At 35.5% G+C, this 16,630-nt stretch overlaps 2 protein-coding genes across 3 annotated transcripts; one reads left to right on the top strand and one right to left on the bottom strand.

Moving 5' to 3' along the window:
• The first annotated feature begins 1,763 nt into the window (after positions 1-1,763).
• LOC104214458 (uncharacterized) lies at positions 1,764-5,150 on the top strand. The gene is made up of 5 exons (XM_009764122.2): positions 1,764-1,886; positions 3,252-3,429; positions 4,310-4,393; positions 4,479-4,682; positions 4,775-5,150. The coding sequence occupies exons 1-5, from the start codon at positions 1,842-1,844 to the stop codon at positions 4,867-4,869; spliced, it is 606 nt and encodes a 201-aa protein (XP_009762424.1). The 5' UTR covers positions 1,764-1,841; the 3' UTR covers positions 4,870-5,150.
• Positions 5,151-5,807: 657 nt separating this feature from the next.
• LOC104214467 (U-box domain-containing protein 34-like) lies at positions 5,808-11,451 on the bottom strand. Of its 2 annotated transcripts, none has more exons than XM_070150926.1 (9): positions 11,178-11,451; positions 9,782-9,903; positions 9,567-9,682; positions 8,840-8,961; positions 8,487-8,722; positions 8,254-8,355; positions 7,509-7,937; positions 6,368-7,114; positions 5,808-6,258 (listed from the first exon to the last, which is right to left on the bottom strand). In XM_070150926.1, the coding sequence occupies exons 1-9, from the start codon at positions 11,380-11,382 to the stop codon at positions 6,079-6,081; spliced, it is 2,259 nt and encodes a 752-aa protein (XP_070007027.1). In that variant the 5' UTR covers positions 11,383-11,451; the 3' UTR covers positions 5,808-6,078. The 2 variants fall into 2 exon arrangements, with proteins under 2 accessions (XP_070007027.1, XP_070007028.1); XM_070150927.1 differs by having other exon boundaries at positions 9,782-9,900; positions 11,178-11,304.
• Between the last annotated feature and the right edge of the window lie 5,179 nt (positions 11,452-16,630).

Below are 16,630 nucleotides of genomic sequence, written 5' to 3'. Positions count from 1 at the left end.
CTAATTTCCTTAATTTATGGGTTGATTGCAAGATTTTCTAATAAAACCCTAAAGTTCTACTTGTCTGGTTAAATTAACTGATTCCATTTCCTTATTTGTTATGGTACTTCATTCTTACTGAATCCTTTCCTTAATTGGTATGTTCTGTACTTAGACTCAATCATATGCTCTATACTTTTACGACTCCTTATATGGTAAAAATCAGTCTTTCTCAACTGATTTTTCGTTCCTTGGTTATCCCTGTTGGTATCCGTTTAAGCTGTGATCCCTTGATTAAAGGGGAGTACTTATATTAATTGGATTCTAATTGTGATTACTTCCATAATTGTGCTAAACCTTTACTTGTAAAAACTGTCGCCAAGGGGATCATGTAGTTTTCCGCATTAGGACTAGAAGACACGTTAGCCATAGCTCTATGAAAGAGAGGATATTTGAAGTGAATAAAGATTAAAAAGCAATTTGAGTGAAGAAGAGTAAGAGCAATTAAAATCTGCAGTACCGGTAAAGGAGATAATGGGAGAAGAATGAGATGCAGAGATTCGATACAAGTAATGCGTAAGGTATGAATGAATACTCCCACACCCCTATTTATAAGAACTCAAGCATCACATCTGAGAAATCAGCCCAGCACTGGTACCGAAATGGCAGATGCACGGGAAACGACGTAAAATATTAGAAAAATGCCCCATAATGACACATGATGTCATAAAGTCATTCTGAAACAATGTGACCCCAAAGGTTGCGGCTCACGACATGTTGTCATCTCGTCTGAAACACCGCTACTCGACTTGCTCGCCCAATTTTGCCAACTACAATAAACAGAATCCGCTCATCAAGGTCGCATGAGGCTGGCCTTAATAAGTAGAGGGGCTAACTGTATAGATCGAAATTTGTCTCAGTACTTGAGGCAAAGTAACATCGAGAAAAGAGTCAGCCGAGGTCGACCAGGAAATAACGAGGTTCGTGATCGAGGTGCTAATGACGGTCGAGGTCGAGCAACGCAGAAAGAGTTGTAACGGCTAGTTTATTAGAATAGGATATTAGAGAGAATATATATTCTCTGCACTTGTACTATTAGGGTTTGTTAGGGGTATGTCCCATATAAAGAGGAAAAAAGAGAATGACAAGGGCCATGTGACATTCATTGTAATAAGAGCAGACTTTACAGAAAGATTCTCTCACACTTGCAAAGATACAAAGATTACCTTTTTATCAAGATCCTTGTTTATGTTATTCTACGTTTTTCCATCAAATCCAAGGATATTTCGAATGTTCTAAGATCTATCTGTCACTCATCATTGTCAGGAGGAACAATCACCTAGTTCATTATTTATCGTGTGAATCCCTTCTTTTATTTATATAAATGTCATTTATTGCAATTTATTATTAGTTACTCCTCCATTATTGCCCACATCTCTTTAAATATTCATTGAATGTTATCCTTAACTCTCTACCATATCTGTCTATACGTTAGCCACATCCTCAGAGTTTACATTTAGAAAAAATTTATTAACTAGGTTTAATCCTTCGATAAATAAGTATAATCATTTTAACCGGAAGTTAACAATTTTTTGTCAAACACCATCGACTCAAAATAGGATTTGGAACCCCTAATTTGTCGAAATAGAAATGCAGGGAACAAAGTTAGTACAATTTATAGATTTGCCCCCACATAAACAAGTGGTGTACTTCACCTGAAAACTATGAGCCGCTCACGTGGAGCCATCTCATTACTTTGTTTTATGGTCTTTTTCAGTTAGCCAAATAAAATCCAGAAATATTAAACTAACGACTCTCACTAAATACCCGTAACTCGCCAAAGTTGAAACTTTCCTTCTTCGATGGCTTCTCTGCTGAACCCACCTCTCACTCTGCCTCAAAACAAGGTAAAATTCACACTCTTCGCAATACATATATGTATATGTTGACATTTCAATCCCTATTTATTTATTTGTTGCATAAATAATTCGTATATTGCATATAGAAAGTTGATATTCATACTAACAGCTAAGTTAATTAGGATTAATTTTGTTAAAATGTTATTTAGTTGGTTTTTGCCTGTTAATTAGCTGTCACTGCTTAATGAAACTTGATTTAGTTCGAAGGAGTTATTCCAAAGTACTTGTCTTACCTACTCCTAATGCGCCCCTTTTTTTGCAGCTACGTAGTTGCTTATCCTAAAAATTTGAACAAACTGCTTTAACTTTTCGGTAGTCTGTTAAAGTCAACCTGCAATTAGTACAAAAATCAGCTAGTAGCACCCAACGGTGCGATCTAGTGGTCAATGAAGCAGGAGGAGGCCTTGGCCTCAGGTTCAAATCTCACCAAAGGAAAAAAATGTTAGGTGATTTCGTCACAGTTGCCTTGGTGGGCAGAGTTATTCGGTACCTTTGCTGGTGGGAGGTAGCAGGTAGCCTGTGGACTAGTGGGGGTGTCACTATAAAAAATCAGCTAGTAAGCTACTTAACAAGATTAAGCTCTATTTTGGAGTAGATAGTTTTTGGATTTTATCAAAAGTGAAGCTTTTCAACTCTTTCTTTCAAGAATTACTTTGTCAGAAGCCACTGCAACACCCAAGGCCTCCTTTACTTAATGGCAAATTGATTATAAGCTTATTGCAATGATTTGTGTCAAAAAGTGGCTTTTACTATATTCTTGACTAGTTAAGTAGGCATTGCTTAGGAAAGCTATATCTTTGTGAAGGAATTGTTGATTCTATGGTTTGGTGTAATATCTGAGACAATTTCCAGATTAGCTGGTTTTCCCCATTCTTTATCAGTCGAGTCTCATTTGTCATTCACAATTGTAATTCAAGAGTAGGTAATTAGAGTTAACTGTTGATGAAAGAAAGAGAAATACAAAAGAAAACAAACTTGAAGTCACCTCTGGTAAGAAATTTAGATTAGACAATCTTAAAGCTTCTTTCTTTGTGCTTTATATGTGGCGAAGATTACTGCTTGTGACCTCCAAGGCAGTTTACTGCCTTCTATGTGAAGGAGATTGGAAAAGTATTCAATTCTATTCCATTGTGTTTACTGTTTTTCTTTCAGTTTTTTTTGTTTGAAATAGTCATTTTATGATACTTGTAGTTATGCTATATGCCAATCATACTTTGTATTCTCCTACTAATGGATGGATCAAGAATGACTTAAATGGTAGCTTCATATGTACTATTACTGATGTGTTTGTTCATTATTTCTTTGGCTTTGTTGGTTTACTTGATATGTCCTGAAAAACCCCTCTATGTTCAGCTGAATCCTGGGGGTGTCCTATCTGTAGCTACCAGCACAATACCATGCAAAAAATTTCAACCATTTTTAACACGGCAAAGGAGCCACAGGCATTGTTTGCTGATGAGAGCTAAAGCGTCGGTTGAAACGGATATGCTTGCAAAAGATTCTGTAGGCGCCAATGCTGTTGATGATAAGGGTGATCCTTCTTTGCCATCTTAAACAGCATGCAGTCAAAATTTTCATCGGATTTCTCTATATTCTTTTATATCATCATTAAGAAATAGCTAATAATTAAGGAATTCATGATATCATTTGTGGTCCTTTGGTCATGCATGCAATTTAGTTCTGGTATCGATACCGTGTGAAAAAAATGAGTGAATCTGTTCCCACTTTTGTAATTTTAAATTTGATTAGACCCAGAAATTAAATGATAATAGTTCCAAACTCTAGCCTTTTTTAATTCCTGTTAGTGTTCTCTTTGGCTTTGATTTGGAGTGACATATAGACAGCTTTTGGTTATGGTCAAGCTCTAGCTTAATAAACATAAGTAGTAGCTTTGATATTCTTGTTCGAAATTTTGATGGAATCTCAGGAAATGTACAGTTACCGTAATCCATTAAGTTGTTCAGCTTAAGGGTACATGAAGTCAATTGGTGAATACACATCTTATTTGTAAATTTATACCATCTTTCAAGGTATTGGTTGCATATGGGTCGATGGAGTTTACACCAGAAAGTCCGACTTTATAGAAATTATTTGATAACAGAAGGGGATGGCCTGGTGGTAATTGACTTGAGCCTTGGGGTTTGCTCCCTTTCAAGGTCTCAAGTTCGAAACCCACTTGGTGCAAACAATTTCTGAGGGCCATCGGACTGGGTAAAACCTGAATTAACCGGGGTGAACTTGCGGGAAACTCCTTGCCGAGGGCCTGTGCACCCCCGGGATTAGTCGGAGCTCGAAGAGACTCGGACACCCGGTGCGAATCAAAAAAAAAAAGATTGTTAAGGCCAAACTGGTCTTCTAGTATAATGATCGAAATATATCTGATTGTAAGTAATGGTTTTGATCTACTGCAGATTTTGGAGTTGTTAGCATGCACCACGTTGGAATACTATGTGAAAACCTTGAGAGGTCGTTGGACTTTTATCAGAATATTCTTGGTAACACACTTTACTTTCTAAGTGGATGACTAGTTTCCTGTTAGAATACATAAGTCCGCGGTTCTGAAAGCTCATGAATGATCAGGACTAGAAATAAATGAGGCAAGACCACATGACAAGCTTCCCTACAGAGGTGCTTGGTTGTGGGTGGGATCAGAGATGATACATCTAATGGAGCTTCCAAATCCAGATCCCTTGACTGGTCGGCCTGAACATGGGGGGCGAGATCGTCATACTTGCATAGCAATTCGCGATGTGTCTAAGCTGAAAGTTATCCTTGATGAAGCTGGTAATTCATTTAAATTCTTGCTGTTTTACATTCTGAGTTGAGAATATTAAAGAATTCTGGACATTCATTCCACTCTTCATCTTCCATTTCAGGTATTCCCTACACCCTTAGTCGCTCTGGGAGGCCAGCCATTTTCACTCGAGACCCAGATGCTAATGCACTAGAATTTACTCAAGTTGATGCTTGACATAATTTGGACTGCTTGCTCTCTAATCTGTGATCTTTATATAGTTAAAATATACAGCTGCTGTGCATATATGTATAGGGATATTCAACAAATTCAGTCAATAACTGTTTGAAGCATTGCAGCTATCAGCATCATTTAAAGTTAGATATAGTGGTTATGGTTTGTCAACCTAAACAAAAAAGGGAAAAAAAAAAGTCATGTGCTGTGTATATGATTTGAATATATGCTGCTCCTAGTTGAATATATGTGATAAAAGGATCAGCTAATACAATTTTCACGAATACGTGTAAGTTATTTTGTAAGATTTACCCCAATTCCAAATTACACCATCTGTAGGATTGTAGGCTCCAAGTCTTGAACAACTTTTTTTGGTTAAATTTTGAACAATTATTTTCTATATCGGTAATGGCTTCCCATGTTTTATTTTCAAATTCCATGACACAATATTTTTCAAGAAGAGTTTAGCTTCCTTTATACTGACTTTTACATTGTCATGTGAGCTAAAAGATAAACTAAATGTAGTCCATAAAAAGTGAGATTAACCACTTGGAAATAAGAGTTTACTGCAATAAGTCAAGATATACCGGTAGTATAAAACTTTACACTGTCACAATATGTAAGTTAAATTCTTTCAAGAATGAGATGTCCTATATATAGCTGCTCTAAGTCTGACGGTATTATGGATTAATTCCTGAATTTCCACAAACTTTTTATTACAGGTTATGTGCCTTAATGCACTAGTATAGTAATGTCTTGTCTCCAAAAACATTCTTTGCTGAGTTCATCACTGCCATTGAATGATGGAAATTATACCCAGTTTTGCCTTGCTTCCAAATGAATAAGTATCGTCTGTTCAATGTCACTGCATTTTACGAATCAACGACTTTCTTAGTGAAAGCATACAGTTCAGAGCAGACTTGTGCAATTGAACGAAAAGATGCATGCAATCTGTTTCTTCATTCCCGGGATAATGAAACACAATTGTCTACATTCTTTGTGTTCTCGACTATCAAATGCAATATAAATGCTTATAAGACTACAATTGTAACTTTCAATGCACTTGAGTAATGTCAATGAACAACAGTGAAACTATATTTTGTTCTCGAGACACCTCTCCAACAGAATATAATATATGTCCAAGTTCTTTTCCTTTCACTCCTTCCCCTTTATTGTTCTCCGGAACTATTATTGGCTTGATATATGCACACATTACAAATGTGACTTCCAATCTTGTATGGCAAGGCGTAATGTGTGGTTTGGGGTAAGCATCTTGTGTTGCAGTCTCTGTTTCGTCACAGGTGACACGTTATGTCTGTCAACCCATGCCTTTATTGCTCTATGCTCATATGAAAAGCCATCAGCTGCTATATGTGGGCTTTCCATTACTTCCTGCAAATATGTCGCGTGATAATAGACAAGGCAGCAGAATATGATGCATGTTACTAGAAAAAAGGACTTTACAAACTATCAAGTCATCTCATGGAATTTGTATTCTCACCTGAAGGATTGGACAGAAGTACTGGCTAGGTGCCTGGATAAGGTTTTTCTCTGACTTGACATGCATTTCGGCAAATTCAGAAAGCTTTTTCAGAAGTGGAAGAACTTCAGTCTCAAGATCTGGTCTATCTCTGCATCTAAGCTTACAGCATTGTAGTGCCATCTTAGCTAGCTCTTCTGCTTCAATCAATGGCCAATCTACTACTGACTTGTCAAGTACATCCGCGAGCGAATCACTAACTATAGCTTTTTCAAATTTCATGATAAGGCCTTTAGGATGACAAGCAGCCAATAGTTGAAGTGCTATTATTCCAAAAGCATAGAGATCAGACTTAGGTCTCAGGGTGCCAGTTCTTTGATACTCCGGATCCATGTAAGCAAGAGTGCCAGCAATAATGGAGTCCCTATACTCAGTAATACTTTCTGGAACAATATCTGACATTATTTTTGCTAAACCCACATCTCCAATTTTACTCACATAATTTTTGTCCAACAGTATGTTTCCTGGTTTTAGATCTCGATGAACAACGGGCTCAGGCTTTGAGTTGTGCAAGAATGCAAGACCACATGCCACTTCAAAAAGTATCCGGAATCGAACAAACCAGGGAAGAGGTCTGTTTTTTCCTTGGAAAATGTAATCTTCCAGGCTTCCATTTTCCATATACTCATAAACAAGACAGCCATTTTCTGGAGAGGCTCCAAGCAGTAAAACAATATTTGGGTGATGCAACTGGCTAAGAACCTCAACCTACGAATAATTTAATACGAAATTAATCTAAAGTTGGAAGTTTTGCCAGAATGGCATTGCCACAGTTGCCTGAAGCGAAAAACTTAATGGCATGACATAGGCATCTAGTGAGGTACTAAACAAGTAACATTGATATACAAGTCACAAGGTATATGATTGTAGCTCTTCCCCCCCCCCCCCCCCCCAAAAAAAAAAAAAAAAAAGAGAGAGAGAGAGAGAAGGATGAAAGGAATCTAGTAATGATATGAGGTCAGAAGTATTATTTTGTGCGGATAATAACGCTAGAGAAGTGTCTTCAGTTAAAAAATGCACGTGTGCTTTGAAAGGAAAGCAGTCGCGGTGAAGAATCCAGATATTTTGAATGAGAAAGAAATCAATAGAGATTGAGGAGAACCTCTCTTAGAAATTCCTCTTTCTTTTGTGATGCATCAGGATGAAGAATTTTGATGGCAACAGGGGTATGATCAAGGTTGCCTTTGTAAACTTTCCCATAGCCTCCTTCGCCAATCATCTTAGAGTCAGAAAAGAAATCAGTAGCCACCTCAATCTCTTCTCTAGTTAGCCTCCTATACCTTCCATCACATGACATCAGTGCATTGACGACCTTTTGTTTTTCTAAGGACTGTTGGAGAGCCTTCAGCTCTGCTATCTGCCTCTCACAAGCCTCTTCGGCGAGCAACTTTCTTGCTATCATGACCTCCTTCTCCGTTTCCACATGCTTCTTCTTTGCTTCAGCAGCTGTTTTCCTTAGGCTTTCTTCTCTTTTCTGGGCTGCATTCACTCTTCTTGCTTCTTCAATGCATTCAGAAGAAAGTAGTTGGACCTGAAAGATAGCCAGAGGGTTACGTTCAGATATGGTTGATGGTAACCGCGGACAAATATGGTCAGGCAATAGGTGATTTGTCCTAGTGACAGAGTTACTGTATACCATGTAATGTTCTAAGCCATCACCACAAATGGAACTTAAGATAAAGAAGACGACAAGAAGTTGATTCTGACAAAAAGCATAAATTTGTTTTTTTTTTTGGGAAGGTCATGCTTTTTTTTGACAAAAAGCATAAATTTGTTCATTTTCTCGTATGAAAGAGGAGCAATCAAGTACCTGATTTCGAGGTAAAATAAATAGATAAGGATTTTACCTTGTTTTGAGCATGGATCAGATGTTCACACGTTTGGTTGTACATTGCAATGGTATTTTGTAATTCTAAGCGCATTCTTTCCATTTCAGCCTGAATGTCTGACTGCTCAACGACATAAAAAAATACCTCAACATACTTACTCTTGATACTGTTACACGTAATAAAATACTCCAATAAGACATTGTAATAAATAGTACAATATTCAAGAGAAAGTTTGATAAAAACAAATTGACCTGCTCTGAACAAGTGGAAGAATGACCACCCTTGACCACCTCCGGACCTGCTGTAAATTCTTCTACATTTTGTTTATATCTTTGCTGAGACCTGAAATGAATAGAAGAGTTCCCATGTGCAAATGCTGGAGAATTCAGGTGGGTAAAGTTTGGAAGTGATGATGCTCTTCTATTAAATTCCATGGCGGCATAAGACACATTGGATTCTTGTTGATTGATAGTATGAACTTCTGTCTCTGTTTCAGAATAGAAAGTACTTGTTGGAAGTTAAAACTACTATTCTCGGAAGGCAAAAGAGAGATGACAAACGAAATCAAGGTAATAACAAAGAGAGGATTTTTTTTTTCATGTACCAGTAGGTAACAGGGGACTCAAGGAGTTTTTCAGAAGCCCATTTGACGACACCACATAAACATCACAAGACTCAGGAGCATGCTTCAGGATAACAGATGGTACGCCCGAATCCTTCTGCCTCCTGGTTAAAATTGATTAAAAGTTTTAGCACCAGTAGTAATAAAAAAAATCAAGCATCACGATATTATCATCTAAAAGCTCAAGTTGCAGCCCAAAGATACAAATCGTCAGATAAACATAATATTTCGGCAGAGAACAGGACTCCTACTATGGAGATTAAGAAAATCAATTAGATTAACCATGATCAATAACAGTTTGGGTAACTCTTGATGCAACATAATCTTCAGAAAGACAGGCCTCATAATACCAGTCAAAATCTTTGTAATCATAACTTGGACAATTAAACTGTTGAATAGTATGAACCCTGATCAAAATTTGAATTGTTACAAAAGTGACACTTATATTTAATTAGATTTTCAACATGCCCCTCAAGTGCAGACTATTTTCCATAGGCCAAGCATTTGAAAATTCTTCAAATGAAATTCGAACAAATGATCTTTTCGGTTGCCATGCCATGGAAAAGAATATGAGCCTCCGATAGACACCTTATGTGATAAGTGATACAGCTAGGCCCATTATCCTATTGAGCAGCGTTATGCAACCGATATGAAACATTATATATCTCTAACAAATGCAAATCCAAGACATCTTGATCCTATGCCATACCTGGAAAAGTAACTGGGAGAGGAAGAGCCCAACACTAGAGTATTAATCCCAGCCTGAGTTACATATTGTAGAAGCATTGTTGCAGGATTATCCCCTTCCAGCACCACAGTTTCAACCTATAGGAAGTTTAGACATTAGAACATATGACAATCATTCTAAGTTAAGAAACATTTAACCAACCAAAGAAGGAGAAGAAAAAGGAAGAGAAAGCTTACACTTTTTCGATTGCATAAATTCTTAAATGGGATAAATATTTCTTTACATTTGGCCCTCATATCCTCAATATACATTTCCACCACATTGTCATCAAGCTCGTTAACTGGAATACTCCTTCCTGCTATAAAGTTCACCAGTCATAGATATTACAAAATCCAGAAGACTAAAATGATCTTGCGGATAGATCAGCTATGATATCAATATAGCCTTTTAAATAGATCAAATAACCATGCATCAAGATCGAACCAAGTAATCTTTAGAATGGAGTGAGGAAACTGAGACAGATTCATTCTAAAGCAGTTCATACCAAATTCAGCCAGCTCACTTTCATGAAAAGGCAAGTTTAAACGGTAAATATTTTTGAATTTCTCTTCATGACAGACAACAATTGCCACACGATTTTTTTTAAACAAAATTTACAACCATTTCTGTAATTGCAAATACAATGGACAGAAGGAAAATAGTTAGCAAAGTAAATTGTAAAATTCTATACTGAAAATGTATGAGAATAGTAGCTATATATGTGTAATGATATTCTTAATGCTATGAGCCCTTTTGAAGAACCTTGCCGGTTTGATCCATAGGGAGATATTATCATTCCATGTTAAGAGTAACATTTAGGTCGGTTTAACCCTACAAGTGATATCAGAGCTGATGGCTTGACACGGCGAGTATGAAAATGGCAGTGAGTAGCTCTCACATTGCAGCCCATGAAGAGCTAAAAAGCAATCCCATTGGAGTGATGGTGCAAAATGGATAGCCTTGGCGGTGTGGCCCATCGTTTGGAGATGCACACACGAGTAGAAGATTTTGGGCATTTAGGGTCCATAAAATACTCGGATGGAACGGGTGACACATAGCTAATCTCTAGATAAGCTCATGAGTCTATGTGATACTCAATTTGTTGGGTGAGCGAACAAAGTACCTCATTGGAAGTTGATAGGAATTAGAAACTACATATACATTTAATTATACTTCTAATAGTATGAGGACTTTTGGTAAAAACAGTAAGGGCTTTAGCCCCAAGCAGACAGTATCATACCAGACAAATTAGATATGTTTTCCTTGATCACAGAACTTTACCTCTCTAAATAGCAAAAAAATTGAAAAAATACAATATAAATAATAAGAAAATATCTTTTATGCAGAGACTTGACAGCACAACATAAATTTCTTCGTCTCGATATCATTGAACTAACATTTACACCCTCGTACTATTGAAAACAACTCAAACTGAAATGAAAGTGATCATTGCATCCTTAGCAAGACTTTTTTGTGCTAATAAAAGATAGTAAAGGAGTATTTAAGGTAACTAATTAACAAGATGTAAGAAAAAAAAAACTCAATATAGTCAATTAATCATATGCATATAGACGTATATGAAGGAAAATTTACAGGGAGTTGGAATGGCGGTGATGGTAGGCATGACATGAATGAGGAAAAAGCGATGAGCTTTAGGCAACAACTTCTCTACTGCCCACCGGACAGCTCGTTGACTGCCTTTCCCTTCGGCGCTCTTAACTGCCACCGCAACGTTGACCATCGCCGCCGCAGCTGACGGTGGAGCACCGTTACCATCTCCGTCGACTTTCACTTTCATTGTTGAAACCGATAACAAATAATACTTTAGAAAGTAATCAGCATACTGTAACCACAGGCTTATTAGTTAAATCTTCCCATTGAGCAATAGCGATCATTTGACTTGTATTTTGGGGAAGTGTGGGACCCGCGTTTGTTAATTCATTACGCGCCAGCATGAAACCGCCCCCCCCCCCCCCCCCCTATTTTAAAGAAAATTACATATAGTCAAATTTGTACAAGTGGCTATACGTTACGGGATCATATTGTATTATATTGCATCGTATTGTATTATTTGATAAATATAATATTTGGATATATTGTATCGTTTGTAATCATTTAGTGATGTCGCGCACCAACAATATGAAGAATAAACTTGCAACATTACTAAGAAAAATGGGATACAAAATAGGATTATTAGATAAAAAAGTCAAGTAAAAGATAAAATATGATTATTTAATAATAAGAAATAGCAAGATGAGAGGGAAAAACAAGGTAATTACGACGCCACCACACCAAATCTGTCGTTCCATAAATTGACATTTTTCGTCCTTACGAGCGATGGATTTAAGGATACGATACAATAAAATTTAAATAACAATCAAAACAAACTTTGTGTTTAAAGTAACAATACGATACAATACAATACGGAACAACCATCCAAACAAGCTGTTACAATATATGGTAAATTAGTTAAGCATTCTTATATTATTACCCAATTCTAGATATCCTAGACCTACCTATTTATTGGAATTTTAATAAATTATTATACATAAATTAATATATTGTATCAAAAGTACTGAATTCAAACGAATTCAATTTTGCCTGGTTATATCTTCTATTGTTACATGCTTAAAATATCCAAAGATCGTTTGCAAAAAACTTAGCTATAACGTAGAAATAAGTTGGTCTAAGACTAAGTAACTTATTATGGGCCAACACGAGTTATGTAGTAGGCATTTGGACATAAAAATTATAATATTTGAAAAAATGTAAATTCGGAGTTAAGTAGGAAAATAGTATTTGGAATTTGAAATTTTGTTTGGACATGCATTTCACTTGAAAAAATATTGCAGTTTTGTGCGTGGAGAAAAAAATTCTGAAAATAAAAAAATTTCAAGAACTTGCAAAATTTATTGGACAAAAATATTTTTGAAAAAAAATAAAAAAAAAAGAAAAAAAAATTATGGACCAACGGGGCCTTAATATTATACCATTCTAATTTCACTGTTCTTTGACATTTCATAACTTGTTTCAACAAAATAATTTCTAACATTTCTTAAACATGAGGCTTCTAATTTTGTATTGTTTCTAAATCTTTTCTGCAAATATTATAGAGAACTCTCACAGATTTACAAAAATGAAAATTGACAGAGGGAAAATATTCTTACGTTCTGAAGGCAAAACATTCATCCCAGAATCTTTGTGCTTAATATAAGCATATTATTTAAAAATTATAAGCTTATTTCACTCTGCTAGAATCACTTAATATAAGCATATTTAAAAATTATAAAATCTTTAAAAATCACATATATATTAATCTGAACCAGTTGACTCTAAATTCTAGATTTGCCTACAGATCTATAAAACAAAGATGATAGATATGTGAAAGAATTGTTGGTGTGTGACAGATAGAGAGAGAGCACGCATAGCTTTTAAGCATGGGATTTATCCATGCAAGAACCATGTGTGCTCACTCTCTTCTGTCACCCATCCGTTTCTTACCGAGAGTTACTAACGAGGCATGTAGTTGATGCGTCCAAGACAGTAGCGGAGCCAAGATTTTCAGTAAGGCGATTCAGAATACAAACAATAAACATGAACTAGCTAAGAAGATTCAACTTCTAGTATATTTACATAAAAATAATTATAATCTTACATATACAGTATAATTTTCCAACAAAGCCTCTGTACCCTTTTGGCTCCTCCCCTGACCCAAGGGGTTTGTTCTCTCTGCAACCTATTAGGGTTACAAGGTAGAGGACATTAACAGGAACCTTAAAAGTTCCTTGTCTCTTCTTTGAGAAAGAGATGTGTTCCAAACCTGGAGTTATATAGATGGCTAAAAGTGAATGCTTTCCTTTTTTTTCTTTTTCTTTCTCTCTATTTTGGAAATATTATATGTACTCTCACTGTTAGGTAATAAAAGAGTCACATGAAATATAAAGGACATTTAAGGAATATGAATAATTAAACTGATTATGAGAAAAAGTAGAAGGGTTTTATAGAGCTAAAGGAGGATGCAGAGGCGGACCGAAGTTTTTTATGCGACGGGGCACAATATTCTGCTCAACCAGTACACCCCTAAGGGTTTTTAGTGTTTAGGGTGCAAAGTACTTTAAATTAACCAGTTTCAAAATGTATGTGTATATATATATAGAGAGAGAAAATTTCTGCCAAAACTTACGGGGTTCGATGATCCCTCGTTATAACCCATAAATCCGCCTCTAAGTATGTATGCGATAATGCGAGATCTAAAGTGATTGATTCATATATCCAATCTCAACTAGCTTGAAATTAAAGAATAATTTCAACTAGTTAGGAATTGAGGATAGCGCTTAAGGTTGCACACTTAATTAAGAAACAATGATATTTTCTACTATGTCCACTTTAGCTTATAAATAATTTCCAGTAGAACAAATAAGAAAGAACAACTAAAAGTTAATTCTTCTCTCCTTATACTGAAGACACCCAATAGAAGTTCGACAAACGTTCAACTTTTTATGTTAATTAACACAAAGATGCTTACAAACAAGGAAGCATATATGCTTTATATTAAACAAACATTTATTTACTCAACTATATCAATATATATATACATACAATATAAATATATATATATATATATTGTATGTATATATGTTTATAGGTTCTTCAACAACGAGTAAATTTTTAGTAGTAACTGAGTTCACATTCAAACATTTATAAATATTTAGTGAATTTTTGGAATAAATTTACATTGTTTGGACAAAAATTACTGGGTTCACGTGACCCCGTAGGTAGCAAGCTGGATTGGTCCCCCCATACCTGCTGCTGCCCACCATTTTAAAAAAAAAATTCTGGGTCCCCCCGGCACATAAAAGTTGAAGAACGTAGGTCCCACATTCGAGTAGAGCTTTGTGTTATTGTTGATTCACACTTCCGGAGTCAAAATTTCAATCTATTTGCTTTCTGAAAACTCTTTCATCTCGAACTTGTCCGGCAAAAACTGATCTAGAATAACCACCCGATGACTGGAGGTTATCTCTAATACGCACAACCTCGTTTTTTGGAACGTCTTCGACCTTCGCGTACATCTCCAATATTGTGATTACAAGAAATTCCCGGCATTCGTCCGGAGTCCTCAGGAAATCACTCAAAGTTTCATCATCGTCGATGTTAAACTCCGAGTAAAAAGCAACCCCTTGCGGAGTAACAGAATACATATATCTTCCGGTTACTTTAAGTATCACTGAACGTTTTCTCACACTCATTTTTTTGCATTACAGCGATATCAATTTATCGTACTCCATTGTAAGTGGCAATTTAACATGACACTTAGCAGGTAAACTGTAGTCCACATAGTTATTCTCCATCACAACTTCATCCCCCCCCCCAATATAATGAAACTCTTATCCTACGCTCTTTAAATATAATGAAAAAATGCTGGAGAATTTAACAACAATAGACGTTTCAACAATAGTTAAATTTTTTTTTAAATGAATTTATATACAATCATAACCTTTTTATATAGGAAATTGGTTGGCCGGGAATTTTTTATATATATATATAGCGCCAAAAAAGTTGGCATTATACGCTTTTGAATTATTGAAGTCAGAAATTATTGGTGGGGCCAGGAAAAAGGAGTATAGCGCCACAATACCTGACGCTATACATAAACTTTTATATATAGCGCCAGGTATTATGGCGCTATACCTGGGCGTGTCAGCTTTTTCAGTATAGTGCCACAATACTTGGCGCTATACATTAACGGCACAGTTAACGTTAATGTATAGCGCCAAGTATTGTGGCACTATACATAAAAATGTAATCTTTCTTTTTTTCCACCTATTTGTGTACTTTGAGTCCAAAAGAATCACATTTTGATTTCGGACTCTCTATATATATATATATGGTGAAGAACATTATTACAATAACCTCACGCCTTTACAACTTTTCCTGTTATAGCACTGTATATCACAGTGTATTGTTAGATTTCATTCTTGGGAATTATGCAATGGATCCAGAAATTAGGTAAATTAAAAGGACAAAAGCATATAATTAAGCATGCAAGCATATCCCATTATTTCTTTAAATATGATTCGTACCATAATATATAGATTAATTATTGTAAAGCATCTGGTTTCTAAATGTGGTCCAGTTTGTTCCCGTTCAGCTAATTCTGTGCTTATTTGTTTCACTTTTGTTCTTTGGGTTGTATCATGGGACAAGTACCCTAATTGCTAGGTATATAGGGTGCAAGTCAAAGGTTGACTAGATCATATTAGTTTGACTTGAAAAGAATAACTGAAATTAGAATAAAGTTAATGAAAAGCACGTTCTTTTCAAAAGAAGATTATTAAGGCCATAAGTTATTTTGAATGAATTTTTATATACTATTTTAAGCCAGCATAGAAAAATTATACATTGATTATACATGATTTATGATTATATACATATTATACATAAATTATATTATATTCCCTCTGATCCACTTTAATTAATTTTTTGTCCTTTTTTGTGGTCTATAATATTTGATATTTTCAGATATCGCGAAAGAGTTAACTTTTTTTTCTTTCTAAAGTTGCCTTGGAATAAAGAGTCTACGAGTATTTGTTGTATTTTCAATAAACAAACTAAGATTAACATGATCAATTTCATTATTAATTAGCGCTAAAAGGTGGATCCTTAATATATGTGAAAACAACCAACAAATTAATTAAAGTGGATTAGAAGGAATAACATATTATACATCCTCCGACTATTTTAAGTGATAAGATGGACAACTATTTAGTTTGGTCAAACAATAAAATTTTTATTCAACCAAGTATAATATGTACATCCACTAGTTCTTTTTGACTCTAGAACTAGTCCTGATCTTTGTATCCTACTTACAATTACTCCTCCCCTCTATATATCTACTACAATGTATGTTTATACTAGACTTGGGTATGACTTTAACCTATCAAGTAATCTTTTCCAATTGCTTCTAAACTGTCTTTTCCTATGCAATTGAATGGTAATCTCTCTCAGTCTTGAGATACATTCCTGCTGTTGTTCTTGAAATCATC

This window comes from Nicotiana sylvestris, chromosome 7 (genome assembly GCF_000393655.2).
Source record: "Nicotiana sylvestris chromosome 7, ASM39365v2, whole genome shotgun sequence".
NCBI lineage: Eukaryota > Viridiplantae > Streptophyta > Magnoliopsida > Solanales > Solanaceae > Nicotiana > Nicotiana sylvestris.
Note: the sequence above shows the minus strand (reverse complement) of the source record. Positions and strands in the feature narration are given on the sequence as shown.